Source organism: Homalodisca vitripennis, chromosome 3, assembly GCF_021130785.1.
Source record: "Homalodisca vitripennis isolate AUS2020 chromosome 3, UT_GWSS_2.1, whole genome shotgun sequence".
Lineage (NCBI taxonomy): Eukaryota > Metazoa > Arthropoda > Insecta > Hemiptera > Cicadellidae > Homalodisca > Homalodisca vitripennis.
In genome coordinates this window covers 67,312,045-67,329,780 of record NC_060209.1, presented here as the reverse complement: position 1 = coordinate 67,329,780, position 17,736 = coordinate 67,312,045, and the positions used below count along the sequence as shown (strand labels likewise).

Below are 17,736 nucleotides of genomic sequence, written 5' to 3'. Positions count from 1 at the left end.
AACTATGATTGATTGATTAATAATTGTTAGATTGACACAAAAGTTGAGAAACTGAGTTTATAGGTTATGTCATACTATTGACAAATGTTGATAGTGTTAAGTAAATTATTAGTTTAAATCACTCTGCAATCAATCGTAATTCAGTCGATTGAGAAGAAACAGCGCGTATTGCTAGTCAAACATTTAAAATAACAAATTATAACCTCTAACCTGTCATAACAGTGCGACCAAACAAACGAACTAAACCGACCAATCACCACGCGCGGAGTTAGAATTTAACTGTGTTTAGCAAGAATTTCAAATTCCAATTTTAGTAAATGTTTTATTCTACTTTACCATTTACAATAACAAATTTTAATTAATTTCAAATTATGTACAATGTTTTAGTAAACAAAATATATTTCTATAGTTAAAATTTGTGCAATTCTTATTTTCATTCAATTCCTTGTTCCTATTGTGCAATTTAATAATATTCATATCAATAAATATTCTACCGAGAAAAAGACGTTGTCACGTAAAATCTTCGCCCGTAAAACCGACTTTACAGGCAACCATAATTTTTTTATATATGTCTTAAAAATTAATTAGTCCATTTTTAATTGTCCATAATTAACTGCCTGGACACTTCACACACATAATACGACATTCGTTTACAAAGATCTTCTTCTACCAGAAGGAACTGTTTGAAATGTTAAATCTTCAAGCTCTGCTAACTACTAACTTGCAAAGGTTGTTTGGGTGATTCTAAAACAATTTCAAAATATTTCTTACATTTATTAAAATAATTTTAATATTACGCACAACCCTTGTAATACCCTTTTTTTCTTCCTCTTATCTTCAAAGACTTCATTTTTTATGTCAAGACCTCTAGTTTATTTAAACTTAAAACACTACTACAATGCCAAAAGTGCATGTATTTTATAGGTGCAATACCATTTCTTGTAGGTTTTTATCACTTAAGATCACTGTAATGCATTTGAAGAGCACTAAACATAATTATGTTATATTTTACCTTACTATCGTCTGAATTTAGTAGCGTTAGCAAAAAAGACGTTACCACTGCGTGCCTAAATGCTTATCATATCGGAATTCACGACGATGAACGAAATTTATTTAATCGAATTGACAATTAATTTTCAATGGATAATTAGTATTTGCATTCATTTGGGGTGTAGGAACCGTCCTAGAGGGTTTTTGGTACATTTATTTATTTATTCTCCAACAATAAATGCCATAACATATATAGAATAATAAAAGATGAGTATGCCAATGTAATAGTAGTACTAAATGCATTTTGATAAATACTACAGACTAAAAGTGGTAAATAACAATCAATAAGTACATTATAAATACTACTAATTAGTAATGAACAAATAACAACTTGTTACTGAGCAGTCAAGAATACCATTGACATGTTTATAAAGAGGAATAAGCAAACTTAGGTCGGATTTCTAAAGAACAAAGGTCAGATTGTTTCATCAGATCTTCAACAGGAATCTCAAGGAACGGCATGCCTAATCTTGAACCAATGAGTATTACAAACATGTGTATTTTTGAATTCTTCTGAGTCTGATAATATGATGTAGGTAACAGGGATTCCAGGCTACCGAGGATAATCAGGAATTGGATGAATGAGTTGTGTGTAGAGTATTTATGATATATACCTCTCAGCCAAGACAGCATAGGTTCACAAACTCCGTAAGACTCCGGCTTTGATATCAGGAGGTATGGTTGATCCTGTCGAAAGCCTTGCTGAATTCGAGGTAGACAGCGTCAACTTCCTCGATTTCCAAAGGCTCCTTATACTGGACAAGATTCGTGACGGTAGAACGACCGCCCGTGAAGCCATGCTGCCCAGGAATCAAGAAAGATGAAAAAAGGGCTTGAGGCTATCAAGAACTCAAAAATCTTCGTAATCTGTAACTATATTGTTATGGGCCGATAACAGAATGCTAACTCACGATCCCCACACAGGTATTTGTCGATTGGAATAATGTATTTGGTTTTAAGACATGACGAGAAAAAAACATTCTTGGAGACTGATATTCAATAACTAAAAAAGGTCGACACAGCAGGTCACTACAATGCCGCAACACCAGAGGAGGAACACCATCTGGACCAACTCCCTTCGATATATTCAATTCATTCATCTTTTGTTTAACCTCTTCAGGGCTGCATTTAATTTACGAAAGTGCAGCATCGTTTTCCTAAGAAAGAAGATTCACATGGTCTGTTATGGGTTCGGAGAATACGCTAGAGAAGTGATAAGCAACCAAATTTCACATCCCATTAGGATCAGATTATTTTTTTATCACTTAGAGAAATTCGTGAAGGAGTAGTATTGCTTCGACTTGGATTCTTGACATAATTCCAGAATAGGGTTGGAAGAGACTGTCCTTTCGACATGAGAAATATAGGAGTTCCAACTGCTAGGGCCTTACAAGCAGTCCTGGCTCTGGCAAGTCCATAAAATCGCTCTCCAATCCGAGTTTTGGTCTTGTAAACTCTAGGCAATGTTTCTTGTTAATTACCAAAGTCATGACTAAACCATCGAAGAAAATATGATCTTCAGACTCTTTTTAAATGCGAATTTCTTATGATTATGCCACTCAGTTCAGTATTATATTTGTTGAAAACGTCTTCGTTGCTATATTTACGCAGTTTCATAGTCTGGTTCAAGCTATCGATAACAGTTTTCAGTTGAACAATTTTGCTTTTATATTAGTTACGAGCAGAAATAAACTGAGAAGCAACAGGCGAAGGAAGATATAAGTCAATGTCCAAGGTGAGTTGGTTAATATCTTCAAACATAATAAACAGAGAATCTATGTTCATACAACGGTATAAAACAAATCAGAGAACATTAGATCCAGTTGTACACCTCACCCGTTGAAAAAATGGAAGTAAAAATCAAAGGACACCCCTGTACTACTTGCAATATTTAAATTAAAATCACCAAGCAAAGCAAACCCATAATCAAGATCAACATGAAGATTTATCTGTTCTAAGGCATCGCGTAGTGATTGGTAGACACTGGCTGGCTGATTGTTGGAGATGTAAACTGTGCACAGGAGAAGAAAAGAAACAACATTTATATATTTTGCGTTCAAGTCCTTATAGAGAACCAGAAGCGAGATATACTGTATCGCAACGAAAACAGAGTATTGTGAGAGATCAAGCTCAGTATCATTGATGCTGGGATCTAGACTGGGTTTAGTTAGAGCAATAATAAAAAGGTCAACATTCGACATGAGTTCTGTTAATTTGGAGCGCATTGCATTAATATTTTAATAATATACTTTGTACGTATTGCCGTTGGAAGCTTATAGTTTTTTTTTTATTATTTTTTGAAGAGAATAATAAAAATTTTTGGAAGTCTATTCCTATATTTAATTGTCAAATAATTTTCTCCTGCCTTTCTACGAGTATTGAGTTCATAACGCAGCTTCTTCAGAATTGAAAGCTCCAAAGGAGAGCGATCTCTAGACAGCTTCAGGTCTTTAAGGTGAGGACTTTCAGATGATAAACGTTTTACAGAGAAACTACTTAGAACCTGAGACATGTCTTCTTCAGATCCAAAAACCAATTTAGATGGTCTGTTTTTAATCTGCATTCCTGGAGCCTAGCCTGAAAAACTTTGGCATCCTACTAACTTGAAAACCAAGCATTGCACTGTTTTAAATAACTTTAATAAGACCAGTGTCATGGGCATTCGCTGCAAAATATTAGAAGACTCAGGGGCATTAAACACAATATTTTCTCTCTTAATTTTTTATTGCGCCCTCTAAGTTCCTAAATTACATGATCTATATTAGTCGACTTAAAGCACTATGGATTTCCTGAAGAGCTGTAAACCTCTTGTCAAGATCTTCAAGTTATGCTTGATTAAAGTCAATTTCGATTAAAATAGTAAAATTAAATCTCGCAGCGCAAGAAAGGTTTTGGAATATTAAATTCATAGATAGCCCTAATAAAACAGTTTTACCTAGTTTTGACTGACTCGGAAGACCGTATTCAATCCTTAAAATGTTTAATAATATTTCAATTAAATTATAAAATAACATCAATAAAGCATTGTTTTAAATTGAACAGTCCAAGTTGAATACCTGTCTTATTTTGTCCCGTTTAGTTCAAACTTTGGTAGACTCTTCACTTTACAAGTATACATCTGAATTCTCCCATACATTTTTAATGCTCTCACACAAAACGTTTACATAACACTCTTTCTCATTGAACATTGTTGTTAAACGTTATAAAATTAAATGCCATAATACTATGACCAAATCAAAAGATCAACTTTCCTACTGATGTTACCCAAAAGCAGGAGTCTACGGATTGTATTGAGAGGTTTGTATGGTCTCTCAATTACCAGGTGGTGAAACTCTGGAAACTCTATGATACTAAATTCCAGATGGATAACTTTTAACAACCAGTTAAAAACTGGACACTCAGTTGATTAAAATCGTAATTGTTTGAGTTACAAAATTGACTAATGAATAAAAATTGTCTACAAATAGCTCTTTGAAATCTGTGTACATGTTTCTTCTAACAATTTTGTATCTTCCAGCGCTCTTCCTAAAATATTGTGAGGAGGAGGACAAATGACTACTCTTTCCTAATTCAATTTTCCAGTAGACGGTAAGAACACACAAAACATAATAGGTCGGGAACCTAATTGTTTCACCATTGAAATCCTTAATTTTAGTTCTTAGTGTTTCTCAAAACACCATTCATAGAGTTAACTTTAAAGTATCAATTTCATTTTTTTTAATTCCCTTTTAGCATGATGTGATATTTATTATATGGTGAAATAGGGAATGTAAATATACAATGTATGACTCATTTCACAGATTTATACACTTTATCAGAGTGGATTCCAAAAGTGGCTCCATGTAAAACCAGTGTTAAGACCATTTCAGACTCTCTTATTTCAAGCACGTTAAAACGGAAGACAGAATGTAAACGATTCAATAATAAACATTATCTGGAATTTCTTCCTAAAAATCTGTTGTTGGAATAAAAGCCCCAAACTTCGGCTTGTATAAATGTCCTACTTCAATGGTGATAACATTAAAAAGTGCACCATGCATGAGAAATGCAGCCTGTTGCCTGGAGAGAAGTTACTGCTTTGTGAAAGCTGTATTGCAGGCGTATTACTAAAACAGAAAGTTGCCAAAGCCTACTTTCATAAAGTCATTGCATAAATCAAAGAGAAAACTTTAATTTGTCTATGTAGGTGATAACTCTTGAAAGTAAACGTGTTAAGATAGGAGAAAAGTGACCCCTTAGAATGATTTTAAATATGAGGAACATCGATTCCCCAAATGCTTTCAAAAGATCACTTACAACGATGTATTAAGTTTGCCCACACATATCTCTGTGGAATTATGCGTGCAAAAAAAATCAAATTTTTATATAGTCGATTGCCACGACTCACGGGGAACGAAACTTTGGCATTCCTTCATGTGGGGCATGGGGGACATATGTTAAAAGTTAGTGACGGTACAGTTATTGCCCATAACGTGAAAATCCAATCAGTCGAAAGGTGCCTCGAAGTCCATTTGAAGGTGAAATATAAGGCTTGAATATGCTTAGCAGCAAATCCAACAGATAAGCTTTCTTAGTCTGATGGCATGGTTATGACATAGTAACACAAAGAGTTATGTGTCAAAGAACCAAATAAGTAATTTACATTTAATACGAGAATATCCTTGTATTAAGTAAGAAATATGTACGAAGTACATCAACACAACCAAATATAAACTATTTTGTTGGAGAGACTTACAAAAGTGGCTGTAGATATTATTGGTGTCCAGAGGTCCACTGGGTAAATCTTCTCTCCAGTCAGGCGTAAAAGAACAGACCAGAGCAAGCTCGTGGCACTCAACGCAATCAAAAACATGTTCACCAACTGTTCAACAAAAATTACAGTAGTTTTAATAAACATGTACACTTATTGTGGTTTGAAGTAATTCATTCTTTCTTACCAGGCCAATAAAAATAACAAAATATTCTGAAATAGTAAAGGTGAAGTACAATAATCCCAGTAGGCCTACAATATTAATTTATATTTCACCAATTTCAGATGTTTTTCAAATAGAAACTAAAATAAAATAAATAAAATACTGACAACGATAAACGCAAAAATAGTATTGACAAGAAAATAGAGATCGAGCTTAAAATATAAAATACACATTTCATGCATGAAAATCGTTCAACGAATACAAAATATTTCAACTTGCATGAAAAATACCCTTTTCATCGTGAAGGTGGTAATCTCAGTTTCTAGAAAGCGTTATAAAAGTGAAAGGTCATCGGACGAACATACTAATCACTTTATTATTCTAAAGCTAGTTATATTGGAACCGACTAAGAAATTTTATAGAATGATAGGAGCATTTAGAGCATTCGACAAGGCATCGATGTATTTTTTGGGGGGAAACCAGCCCTTTCTGCTTACGAGTTAACGAATAAAGTTACCATAAAACTGAAACTTTACATTCAGAAAAGAAATTAAATATTTACGATGTACGTATGTATTGTTTGATAATTAGTATAAGGAAATGAGTGAAGGCTTTTTATAACTATATCAATTATAATAATGATTTTATTAATTGCAACAGAATTTTGATCAGAGTTAATAAGGAAATTATCACGCCTAATAACAAAATATCCACTTATCATGTATAAAATATCCACAAAATATCCAAAATTACCATGTACACATTAAAAAACTTTTAACGAATCGTATATTTAGAATATATACTGCTGATAGTTGTATAATATATAGTTTCCGTAAAAATTATTACTGAAGAAATTACTGTTACGGAATATTTCATCCAAACTAGAATTAAATAATAATAATAATATGTTTTATTGCTTATAAACACAGATAAATTACTGCAACCGTCAAAGAAAATTACATCCTAAAATTTATCTTTCATTCACTACATTTGAATCTCATTCATTCATACAAATTTTACGTTCACCCCAATTCTCACTCATTCCGCTTTTTTCCCACTCTTGCCGCAATGTCAGTCAGCCAACCATGTAGTCTCCCAAACGTGAGGTATAAACTCGTCTATACTGTACAACGCTATTGATATCAACGCGGTTTTTACACAAGTTTTAAATGCCTTGGGCATCACAGCATTTTTAATTGGCTTTGGCAGTCGGTTGGCTAATCAAACTCCTGCCGGAGAAGGCAAACGTTCATAAGTTACCGTTCTGTGTCTCCCAGTTCTAGGCTTGACTATTACAATTAGTCCTAGTGACTACTAGTTCTCCAATTTCATTTTGATTCGACCAGCCAAGTAAAGTACAAATTAAGTAAGTCCAGCTATTACATTCAAACTTCTAATGACTGCTAATTGCCCAATTTCATTCTAATTCAACCATCCAGTAAAAACAGTCCACACAACTATTACAGAATATATCATCCATGTACGAAATGTAATAGGCCTGGCTATTACATTTCAAAGTCCCAATGACAGCTCATTGCCCAATTTGATTCTGATTCAATCAGCCAGTAAAACAAAGTTCAGACAACTTAGACAACTACGCGTAATTTTGCGTACCAGCAGTTCCACTGAATATTCCAGAGTTGTTTGATATTTAGTATAAAGAAGTGTGTGAAGGCAATTTTATTCATTGCAACAGAGTTTTGATCAGGAGTTAATAAGGAAATTATCACGCCTAATAGAGACTAAACAGCAGACATTATCTGATCTCTAAACACGTACCAATGAGAAGTATCCGAAGATATTATATCATCTACAATAACTTACTTGAGTAATGCTAAATAAATAAATGAATGGCGCTGAAATAGTAGGAAGATTTACCTTATTAAAATGAATTTGCAATGGAAAATGAAGATGTTGCAATCGCCGTAGCTCAACTGGAATCTAGCAATCTTCCAGAAAGGGAAAGGACATGTTTAAATTGGAAATATCACTGCTGGATGATTCTATACCATTGATAAGCTAAGTAAGTTCAGATACTTATATCTTTTATGAAACGAAATTCCACAAAACGGTAAATCATTCGTATATAGAATAAAGTAAAATGCTCGTACTTGGTCGAGATTTTATATAAACGTCCTGATATGTCCATAGAAGCTGAGCTGCTATAGTTAAAATCAGCATAAATAGCCCTTCCGCTCAGTTGAAAGAAGTAGGTAGATTTTTTGACAACTTAAATATTAATTATTTATTTATTATGATATGCACATAAACTCAGTATGTTGAACATATTCTGAGATACAAAAAACATTGTCTATAACAAAGAATTTAGGAAATTCACAAAATGCATTCCAAAAAACATTTTTTATTTTTCTAGGTCCTAGCGGAGTTTTGAACCTATTCACAATTTGGTAGGCAGTATTGGAACGAAATATAGTACTAAGCTGGCCAATGGCATTAGCTAAAGCATTTATAAGATAAACTTATTACCAAATGTGAATTTGTTTCAGCACACATTTCCGCAGCTCTTGGCGGTAGAAAAATGCTGATGGGATTTAAAAGTAATCGATATCTCAAAAACAGTTTCAGATACAAAAACATTGCTTATCACAAAATGTTAAGGAATGGTTATAAGCATTCCATATACCTTTTGGTATTTTCTTGGTCTATAAATAAAAGAGTTGTGATTTTTTAAAGGGCTGCCATATTCAAACGAAGTGGCGGACAAAACTGCCCAATGAACTTAGCCGAAATATTAATATGATCATTTTTAAGTATATGCATCCAAAAGTTTAACTATTTTGGGCTTTTTAGCTTTACATATAAACTTTTAAATGGGAATGGTTCGTCGTGGATAATGTTCGTCGAAGTTATGTAGAAATTTCAATAAGTTCTCTACCATCAAGACAATAATTAATTATAATAAGGTGATTTTGTTAGCAAAATCTAACTAAAATCAACAGACTATGGCAAAACTTTAAATGTATATAGGTGACAAGTATGTCAAATGACTAAAATTTTATTAATTTTCGATTTAATCTGGTAACTGAACTTGAATAGCTTCGATCAAGATGTAATTGAGAACAAGCTGTGAGTAAGGACTCAATTGTAAAGTCTTTGGAAATGTAATGCAAGCTTCTAATAAACATGCGGCATAAATAAACCTTTTCAAAAAAGTTCATATATGCCACAAAACTTACGATAGAAAAAATTAAATTTAATTTACTAGACAGTGAGACTAGATCATATTTAAGTTTCAAACTAAATAGATAATGTCTCGGAGGAAAATTGAAACTACCATCTCCAATTTTACATGGAGTTCCTCTATGGATTGACACACTACTTATACAACTAATTTTTAAGTACGGATAGTCATAAATCATGATGCTTCTGCAAAATATCAACACAAAAATGTCTTTGAAATTAAACCTAAATTGTTCATTAAAAATATAAAATTAAACCTAGTAATTTCTGAATGTTCTTAGAGAGAAAAGCAGAAGGGTAAATTACGTGTACACCATGAGTATTAACTAAGCCCCTATCAAGTGTTATTTTTTATGCCAAGTCAAAGACAATGCTTTTATCAATATAATTGGCCTTGCAATACCAATGAATAAATCCCTGCACAACGTTGTAGTATATTAACATAACAAGTTTACTCAACACTTGCGAGAACTTGTTTTCACACATTGAAAACATGGCAGATTACTACCTTTTAGCGATTCATGACTCATTAAGAATGTTTTATACAGTGGAGTATAGATAGATCTTTCAAATATGGAAAAGGCAAAAAATGATGCATATAAAAAAGTATTTTGCCTCTCAATACAATCAATTTCAGCTAACATATCAATTTCTGTTTTTGCGAATATGATTATAAATTCGCCCAATTTATAAATTATACAGTATAAAATCAACGTCAAGGAATAGATGAATTCATTTGTTGAATTCATTTGTTTCTAGCAACCAGTTATAACTGACTTTGAGAGAGCCTCTTTTGCCTAGACACCTAATAATTATGCTTAGTTCAACAACAGATAAAATAATTTAGAACACTTCGACGGTGTTCTAAATTATTTTATCTGTTGTTTGAACTAAGCATAATTATTAGGTGTCTAGGCAAAAGAGGCTCTCTCAAAGTCTCTAAATTGTGTTTTTATTCTCTTAGATATGTTATTTAAAGTTGGTGAGAACTGAGTGAATTCTTAAGCAAAAAAGGTCATTAGATTCAGATTATTGATAGCACTCTACATTTCCTGAATCTGCAACATGGTCAGCAATCCGATATATAATCCAATATTACTCGTAATGTAATTAGAACTTGCCAGTTTCTCAGAAGTAGTTTCTAAAAACTAAAACAAGTCTTTTAAAAGCAGCAAATTGCCATCAGGATGAAGTTGACAATTCCTACTTGCCAGTTTTAATTTAATTAAGGAGACGATGTATACAACAAGTTGAACATCATTGAACATTATTCCGGTTACCTAGATTTAATTTCAATACTAATTTTCTTTAATATCTTTTTAGTTAAGGTAATATTGAAATACGTACTCTCGTACTTGCAAGACTTTTTAATTAGTGCCTTTGTATTGATTAGAAAAATGCTAATTGATCAGAAAAATTACCCAAGTAAATGTCCCACATCTAAAATTGCAAATAACGTACTTAAACATCGTTTTCCCTTAGTCAGAAGTTTGCGATAGCGAACTTATTAAGTCAACTGTAATTCAAACCTCTATTACTGTGAGAGAAATTGCAATTTATCATTCTCTCTTTATATAACTGTAATGTAAGTATGTAGTTTATTATGTTGCTTGGCAGATACTTCACATAAAAAACCTTTTTTATTATAAATCCTGCATCCGTACAAACCTTATTTATTTAAATCTTAATAATTTACCGTAACAGCAGTCAGTAGAATAGAACGATATTTTTCATCGATTCATTTTGACCTAATCCTAATCCTAATAATAATAAATGCGTTTTGCTTTCACGTGTAAACTATTCAACCGATTGTACTGAAGTTTTATATGGACATTCTTTCGGTCCCTGGTATGAATATAGGCCTATTCTTATTTCGAAAATCCCTCCGGGCTACGTCCCACTGGTCTTTAAAGTAGTAAAAAAATCCCAGCGTGGTCTCTAACGTTGCGAAATATTAATTGAAAGCGCCTGTCAAATGTAATCAACATTGATTTTTGAAAGCACAACCATTTGTTTAATGTTACCACTATTTTCAATGTTTTTAACATTTATAGTGTGTAAATTATTTTAGGAGTAAAGTTAGTTTTCACGCCGTTTTTAGATGTTCTAAAACAAAAGAGGATCAAAACTTGCCTCCTAAGACTCCCTTTGAAGAAGTTGACAAGAACTATTCACATGAAAATTCGCTTGGCTTTGCTTTTGAACTAATTTTCTAATCCCAACTCTGTTCTAAAACATTAAAAATACTTTAATAAGTTTGTAAAGAAACAAATACATAAATAGTGCCCTTTTAAATGCAATTTTAACTGTACGTTTTTAGCAAATATTAAATACTAGATATAACAGACAGAGTCATGAGTTATATTGGTTTAATTAAATAATGCACTTTTACTACACATTTAAAGACTGTTATTAAAACCATATTAGTTGTCTTTTGATAGAAGAAGGCTTCTCTGATCCGTAATATATATTTTCTTGATCGGGAAACAAAGCAAAATTTACTATGTAACTAAAAATACTAGGAACGTAGTAAATTACAATAGCCATTAATATGTACTTTTTGGGGTATTTTCTTGATCGTGGTAACAAGGAAAACTCAACATTGGGTGTTGGAAATACAATCCACTCAAACCAGCAGTTGTACACGTGCAACGCCTGTGTAAATTATACTTGGGTGCAAAGCAGCGGTAACTGCTAGCAGTTCAGATATTAGAGATAAAATAATCTAAATGTTACTATACATTAACTGATATGAAATTTATCGTAGTTGTTTTTTTTTTTTTTAGAGAAGTAGGCTTCTCAGAGGTGTGTATATATATATATATATATATATATATATATATATATATATATATATATATATATATATATATATACATACATATATATATATTGAAATTAAATTAGGATATTGCCACTTATACAAATTTAATGGTAAATAAAAGTCAGTTGACAGGTATTTGACCTTCCGATCATATGTTCGTTTGGTTATTTTAACACATATGTGAAAGAAACGGCCAAATACAAAATAATTAAATCGTAAAAAGTGAGGGCTCTGTGGTGTAATGGTAGCACATTCACCCGGCAAGTGAGAGATCCGGGTTCGAGTCCCGGCGGAGCAAGTACTTTTTGTGATTCAATGTTTATTGAAATTATATATATATATATATATATATATTATATATATATATATATATTAAATTTGTTTAAGTGGCAATAGCCTAATTTGATTTTCTTGTTGATTTCCATGTTATATAACCCTGAACTGCAAATTGACTAATAAAGTCTCCGTATTTTTTGATCGTGGCAACAAGGCAAACTCAACATTGGCATCGGAAATATAATTCACTTGAACCAGAAGTACTCACAAGTGCAAACTCTACTAAATTGCGTGCGAAGCCGCGGGTAACTGATAGTAATACAATGACTATGTACTTGATTGCATAGAATATTTCAGATATGAAAAATAGTGACTTTACACTAATATACGAGTACTAATAAGTTTCGTTTTACATAACAGCACTTTTATCGGAATAATGGCTGAGCGCATAGCCGTTTCAAAAACGAAATTAATTTAATTATTTTTAAATCAAACTTCATTTCTAGAGCATGGCTGTGATTTTGTATGCTATTTAATTTAACACATTGAACTACATTGGACACAGTACAACATGTTAGTAAATACTCATTCTTTCAAATGTGAATAAATTATAAACTCACTGCTTTCGTTATATTTGTAAACCTCCATGGCACATCTCTACACCTGCTGCGGAATATGGCAAACAGCTCGAGAGGTGTGAGCAACCAGAGCAGCAGACATGGTCCCCACACCAGAGCTGTCTTCTCGAAACACAAGGGGAGCCTTGGGTTCTCCGTCTCCCACGAGAGTTCTTTGTCCTGCACAACAAATCATTCTCATACCAAACCAAAATATGCCAATTAATTATATGATGATAATAACATTTTATACAAAATGTAAATGGTCTTTTCACGTTAAAAGTAAATTGTAATTGAAGGGTCTTGGTAAAGGACAAATTAAAAAGTTAGATGTTTACGAATGATTCTGATTGTTCTACGTGGGCGAGTAAAATACGCTCATCTGAAACGGTAAACATTGGAGCAGTTCCCAAGTTTTTCAACTCGGGGAGGATCTATTTTTATGTTTACGTAGTCAATTATTTCAGCCACTGCGAAGTGGTTGCTGCTTGGAGTGTTTAAACATACTTCCCGCTCATCCAAAATCGCATACTTTTGAATCAGCTCAGCTTTGTGGCAGTTACGACCCTAGAGTAACAATGCGTACAGTATTTTACAAGAAGAATGAACATGTGCAGTATCAGTGTTTAAATGCTATGTTTAAATGTCTTTTGATAAAAGTAGACTTCTCAGAGATATATATTTTCTTGATCGGGAGAGAGGCCAAATCAGCTTTAGGACAAAAAATACTAAGACCGGAGTAAAACGAAATGACTATAAATATACCTCTTTAACATATTTTCTTGATCGTGGAAAAAAGTCAAATTCAACATTGGGGTCTAAAATATAATTAAATTAAAAGTGCTCACATTCAGGTTCAAAACCTACGAAACTGCATGCGAAGCCGCGGGTAACTGCTGTTAACTAACATAATTTAGGAACGAGAAAGTGGTTTCATCTACTCATCTACTCATCTGAATGAGTCACCTCTTTATACCTTATATCTCGTTACTAAACCTTAACGCCTATTTGTGTAGTAGTTTTTCCTCGTGCGTAGCGGTGCCCTATTAAATGTATGTATTGATAACAAACATATTTTATGTAAAATGATAAGGTGAAAAAACACTGCGAATAAACACCCCACTATAAGTATGTCAAACTTTTTCCATTTTCATAAATGGAAGCGCGATTTATTGATATTCTTATAAATTAAATAATAAATATCGTGTTGCAAATCAAGCCATATAATGTTTGATGGTCATCCATCAAAATATAAGTACTGTAATTCGCTTTGTTATGAGTCAACAAATCAAAACTTTAGTACTTTTAATAAGTTGTTATATTTGTTATAGTTCTTACTAAATGTTTGGGTTAAAATACTTTCAATACAATGACTTCAAATCTAGTGTTTCAACAAAGATGTAAATCACAGAAACGATAGCTTTTCGAAAATAAAAGGATACTTAAATAGAGATTGAGTAATTAGTAATTTGATTAATAGCCTTTAATAATTTTTAAGGACATTTCATAACCTCCACAAGAGTTTATTGTTTTCACCATTTTTGATACCTTTTAAAATTCTCATTCGAACTCAAAAACGATAATATGATAGAATATGTGAATTTTGAGTTTAGTTCCAGTTCACCTTCCTCTTAGTGCAGCGTCTTGGATCTGACGCTGTCACAGACTTACTCCTAGAATCTGGAGTCATGTTCGTCTAAAGACACATAAAAGTTGGCGACGAATAATCTCAAAATGAACTATTTACTCGCTTCGACACGAGAGATACCTAGACTACAAAATCAGTGTATTTTTGGTGAAGAGGTATTCTCACTGTCTCATGAGGTGCACAATTGAGTACACTACAATTATTGACGTCTACAAGGTTTGCGGCAGCGCGTCACAGCGTGTAGCTACTGAAAACGACGAGCAACGAGAGCGACATATAAATGTGCCGTTACTGCAGCTTGGACCATTTGAACGTCCCTGAGGAACGGGTTTCTAATCGCATAAATATAAATTCTTTTGGTGACTATTGTTTGCATAGATGAATTTTAATGGAGCAACCAAAATTTTCAAATTGGTTCAATTTGAATTAGTACGTCTTTTTTAACACACTTATTCGGAAGAGGTTAATAAAAAATAAGAAACATAAACGCATCTTTTGATTTAGTATCCTTTAATGCAGAAGATTACGGAACAATAAATACCCATGGTATTTATAGTTTTATCGTTTGCGGATAGGTATATCATAAAATAAATCCCAAAACATGATTTACCAAAAAAATACCGAGAAAAGCTCGATTTCTTGATATTCTTAAAAATTAAATAATAAATATCGTGTTGCAAATCAAGCCATATAATTTTTCTTTACAAAATATTAAAAAATATGTTTTTTATGATTTGATTTAATGTTTGAATTATGTTTGATGATTCAATTTGTGTTATAAATGTTTGGCCCTAAATACTGGAAAGAATGCTGAAACATTAATTTATTTACAGAAAATTTGGGTAGATATTTTCCTAACATTTTATTTTATGTACTTCGTTCACAAAATAAAATAATTAGCAAGAAATAAATAATAAACATAAAACTATGCAATATGAAAAAAAATTTTAATTAGCTTGAGAATATTTGATTATTTTTCAAATATCATACAAAACAGAAAACATAAATAAAATTCTGTTAGACGTGATTCACAATTGATTTTAGTACAATGAGAACAGATTTCCGTCTTTGTTTGGGGTGTTTTTTATTATTACTGCACTACATAATCATAGATCTGAAAACATAAAAAATTATTTTCCCAAATTGATTTATTACAGATTGTAAGGAACAAAATCTCCCTTCAGGAAATCATTACAAAATTTGTAGCTTTTAAATCGTATGACGTTATGCGTATTAGTAACCGTTCGTTATATTTTAATTAAATACGTAAAGGATATTACAATTTTTATATATGAATTGTAATTGTTTTGCTTACTAAATTTCGATTAACGGTATGATTACGAATTGAAAATTACTATAGTACTATTGTGAGTAACATTTATATTTCAGTCGAGAAGAGTCGTTCACTGTAATATTTCAAACTTATTACACACTAAATAGTTGCAACATCTCTGGTATCTGCAAACATACGATTTTTGTATGGTTTGTATGTTTAATTTATTTAAAAGGTGGAACTTAGTTGGTTCAAATAATGTATAATTATTTGAATAACATCAAACCTAAGATAATATTCACTGCACACAAAAAATAATTTTTTACTCTGCATTTAAATTTGTGTAGTAATTTTTTGCCCCAGAGCCCTCTTGATATAGCTGTAATACAAATGGATCGCAGATTGTAACTAAGTAAGCAAAAACCGGTCCTTCTGCTTTATATTCCAATGCGTTACACCGCCGGTTGACTAGTCATAGTTACCGGTTTAGTGACTTTATAATGTTTTCAGTTCAATGCTTCCAGGAATCTGTATCTATGTACCACTCACTGACTTAATATAATGGTCACTGTACCTCAAGGACAACAATGGCTTTAAATTTGGAATATTCCATAGTTGTTTTAGGAACGCTGTTTTAATTTTATCAATCGCAGGAACATTGAAATTAGCAAAGTTTTAAGAAAATTCTTACTCAGACTTTAAACAATACTGCTTCATATGATTTGCTAGGATAGTAGTCTCTTAAGAACTAGCAAACCATGGAAATCCGTGAACAACAATGATATAACTTTTCCAGACTATAATACAATATGCCATACAATACAACTGCAATACATTCAGGGCACTTTTGAACCATGCGTACTCTGGAACGCCCTGGCCTCGGGAAGATTTCAATCTGTAAATCCTCCCGAATGTTTCTACTACTGATATTTCAATCCTGGCTCCTGGATGTTTCAACTACTGGAGAGACCTTCGGACTCTGGAAGCAACCGGTCTCTGGAAGCGTCGTACTTTCAGAGGCTCTAGGAGCACAGGTTAGTTCTTGGCATCTGAAAGATCGCCAATTCTAAAACTTACATGACCTAGCTTTTATTTTCTAGCTTCTGATACCTTTTACGCTTTGTAAAGTCTTGGCCAGTGGGAGGTTCTGGAGGGTATTACCTTTCAGCGTCAAGAAGCCTTCGAATTTTGGAACTTATCTGTAAGATATTCCAACCTCTAATGGCCCTCGAACGATGTGAGATTTCAGCTATGGATTTGTGTGACAAACGGGTTTCATACTGGAATCCTAACTTCTTTATTCAGGATGTAATCCTGATTAATTTTAAAATATAAAATTATATTTTATATTTATTTCTATTTTATTTTATTTTTATTTTTTTATTATTATTTTATTTATTATAAATATAAAATATATAAAATTACATTTTATATTTATTTCATTGATACGTATGCTAATTTTGTTGCTGTTATGCATGCGCAATTCCGCTTATTTCATTAAAAATATAAAAGAGATTTTTCCATTCCCCTGGAAATAAAACAGAAATTGCCTTCTGTGTGATTAGCTACAACTCATTCAGCTACCGCTGAAATCAAATCTAGTAACCGGAATTGAACGTTTACTTTCAATATTTGATTTTTATTTCTCTCTATGAATAAAAATGTTAAATATTAAGTCTCATATGACTCGTTTAGTTCGTTTACAAATTTAACCATCGTTACCCATATGGTCAATGTAAAACTAAATGACAGATTTCTTTCTAACTATCGTGCGAACAGACAGAAACTTATCACACAGTGGACAGATTGACATAAATTTAAATTTTCCAGCCCCTCGCATGCAATTATTACAGGATAGCCACACCTCGTACCGTAACAGGCTTCGCTGAGGTCGCATTCAAAATTTCAGATCTTCAGCTCATTCCATTATTGAT

The 17,736-nt window shown here is 32.4% G+C and overlaps 1 protein-coding gene across 1 annotated transcript in view; it reads right to left on the bottom strand.

The window, feature by feature from the left end:
* LOC124357015 (multidrug resistance-associated protein 1-like) overlaps nt 1-17,736 on the bottom strand; it is a 105,624-nt gene that overhangs the window by 63,444 nt on the left and 24,444 nt on the right. The window contains exons 2-3 of the mRNA XM_046808386.1: nt 12,885-13,061; nt 5,786-5,911 (exon numbers count right to left, since the gene is read on the bottom strand). Of these exons, the coding sequence (XP_046664342.1) occupies nt 5,786-5,911; nt 12,885-13,061 (303 nt within the window). The remainder of the gene's footprint in view (nt 1-5,785; nt 5,912-12,884; nt 13,062-17,736) is intronic.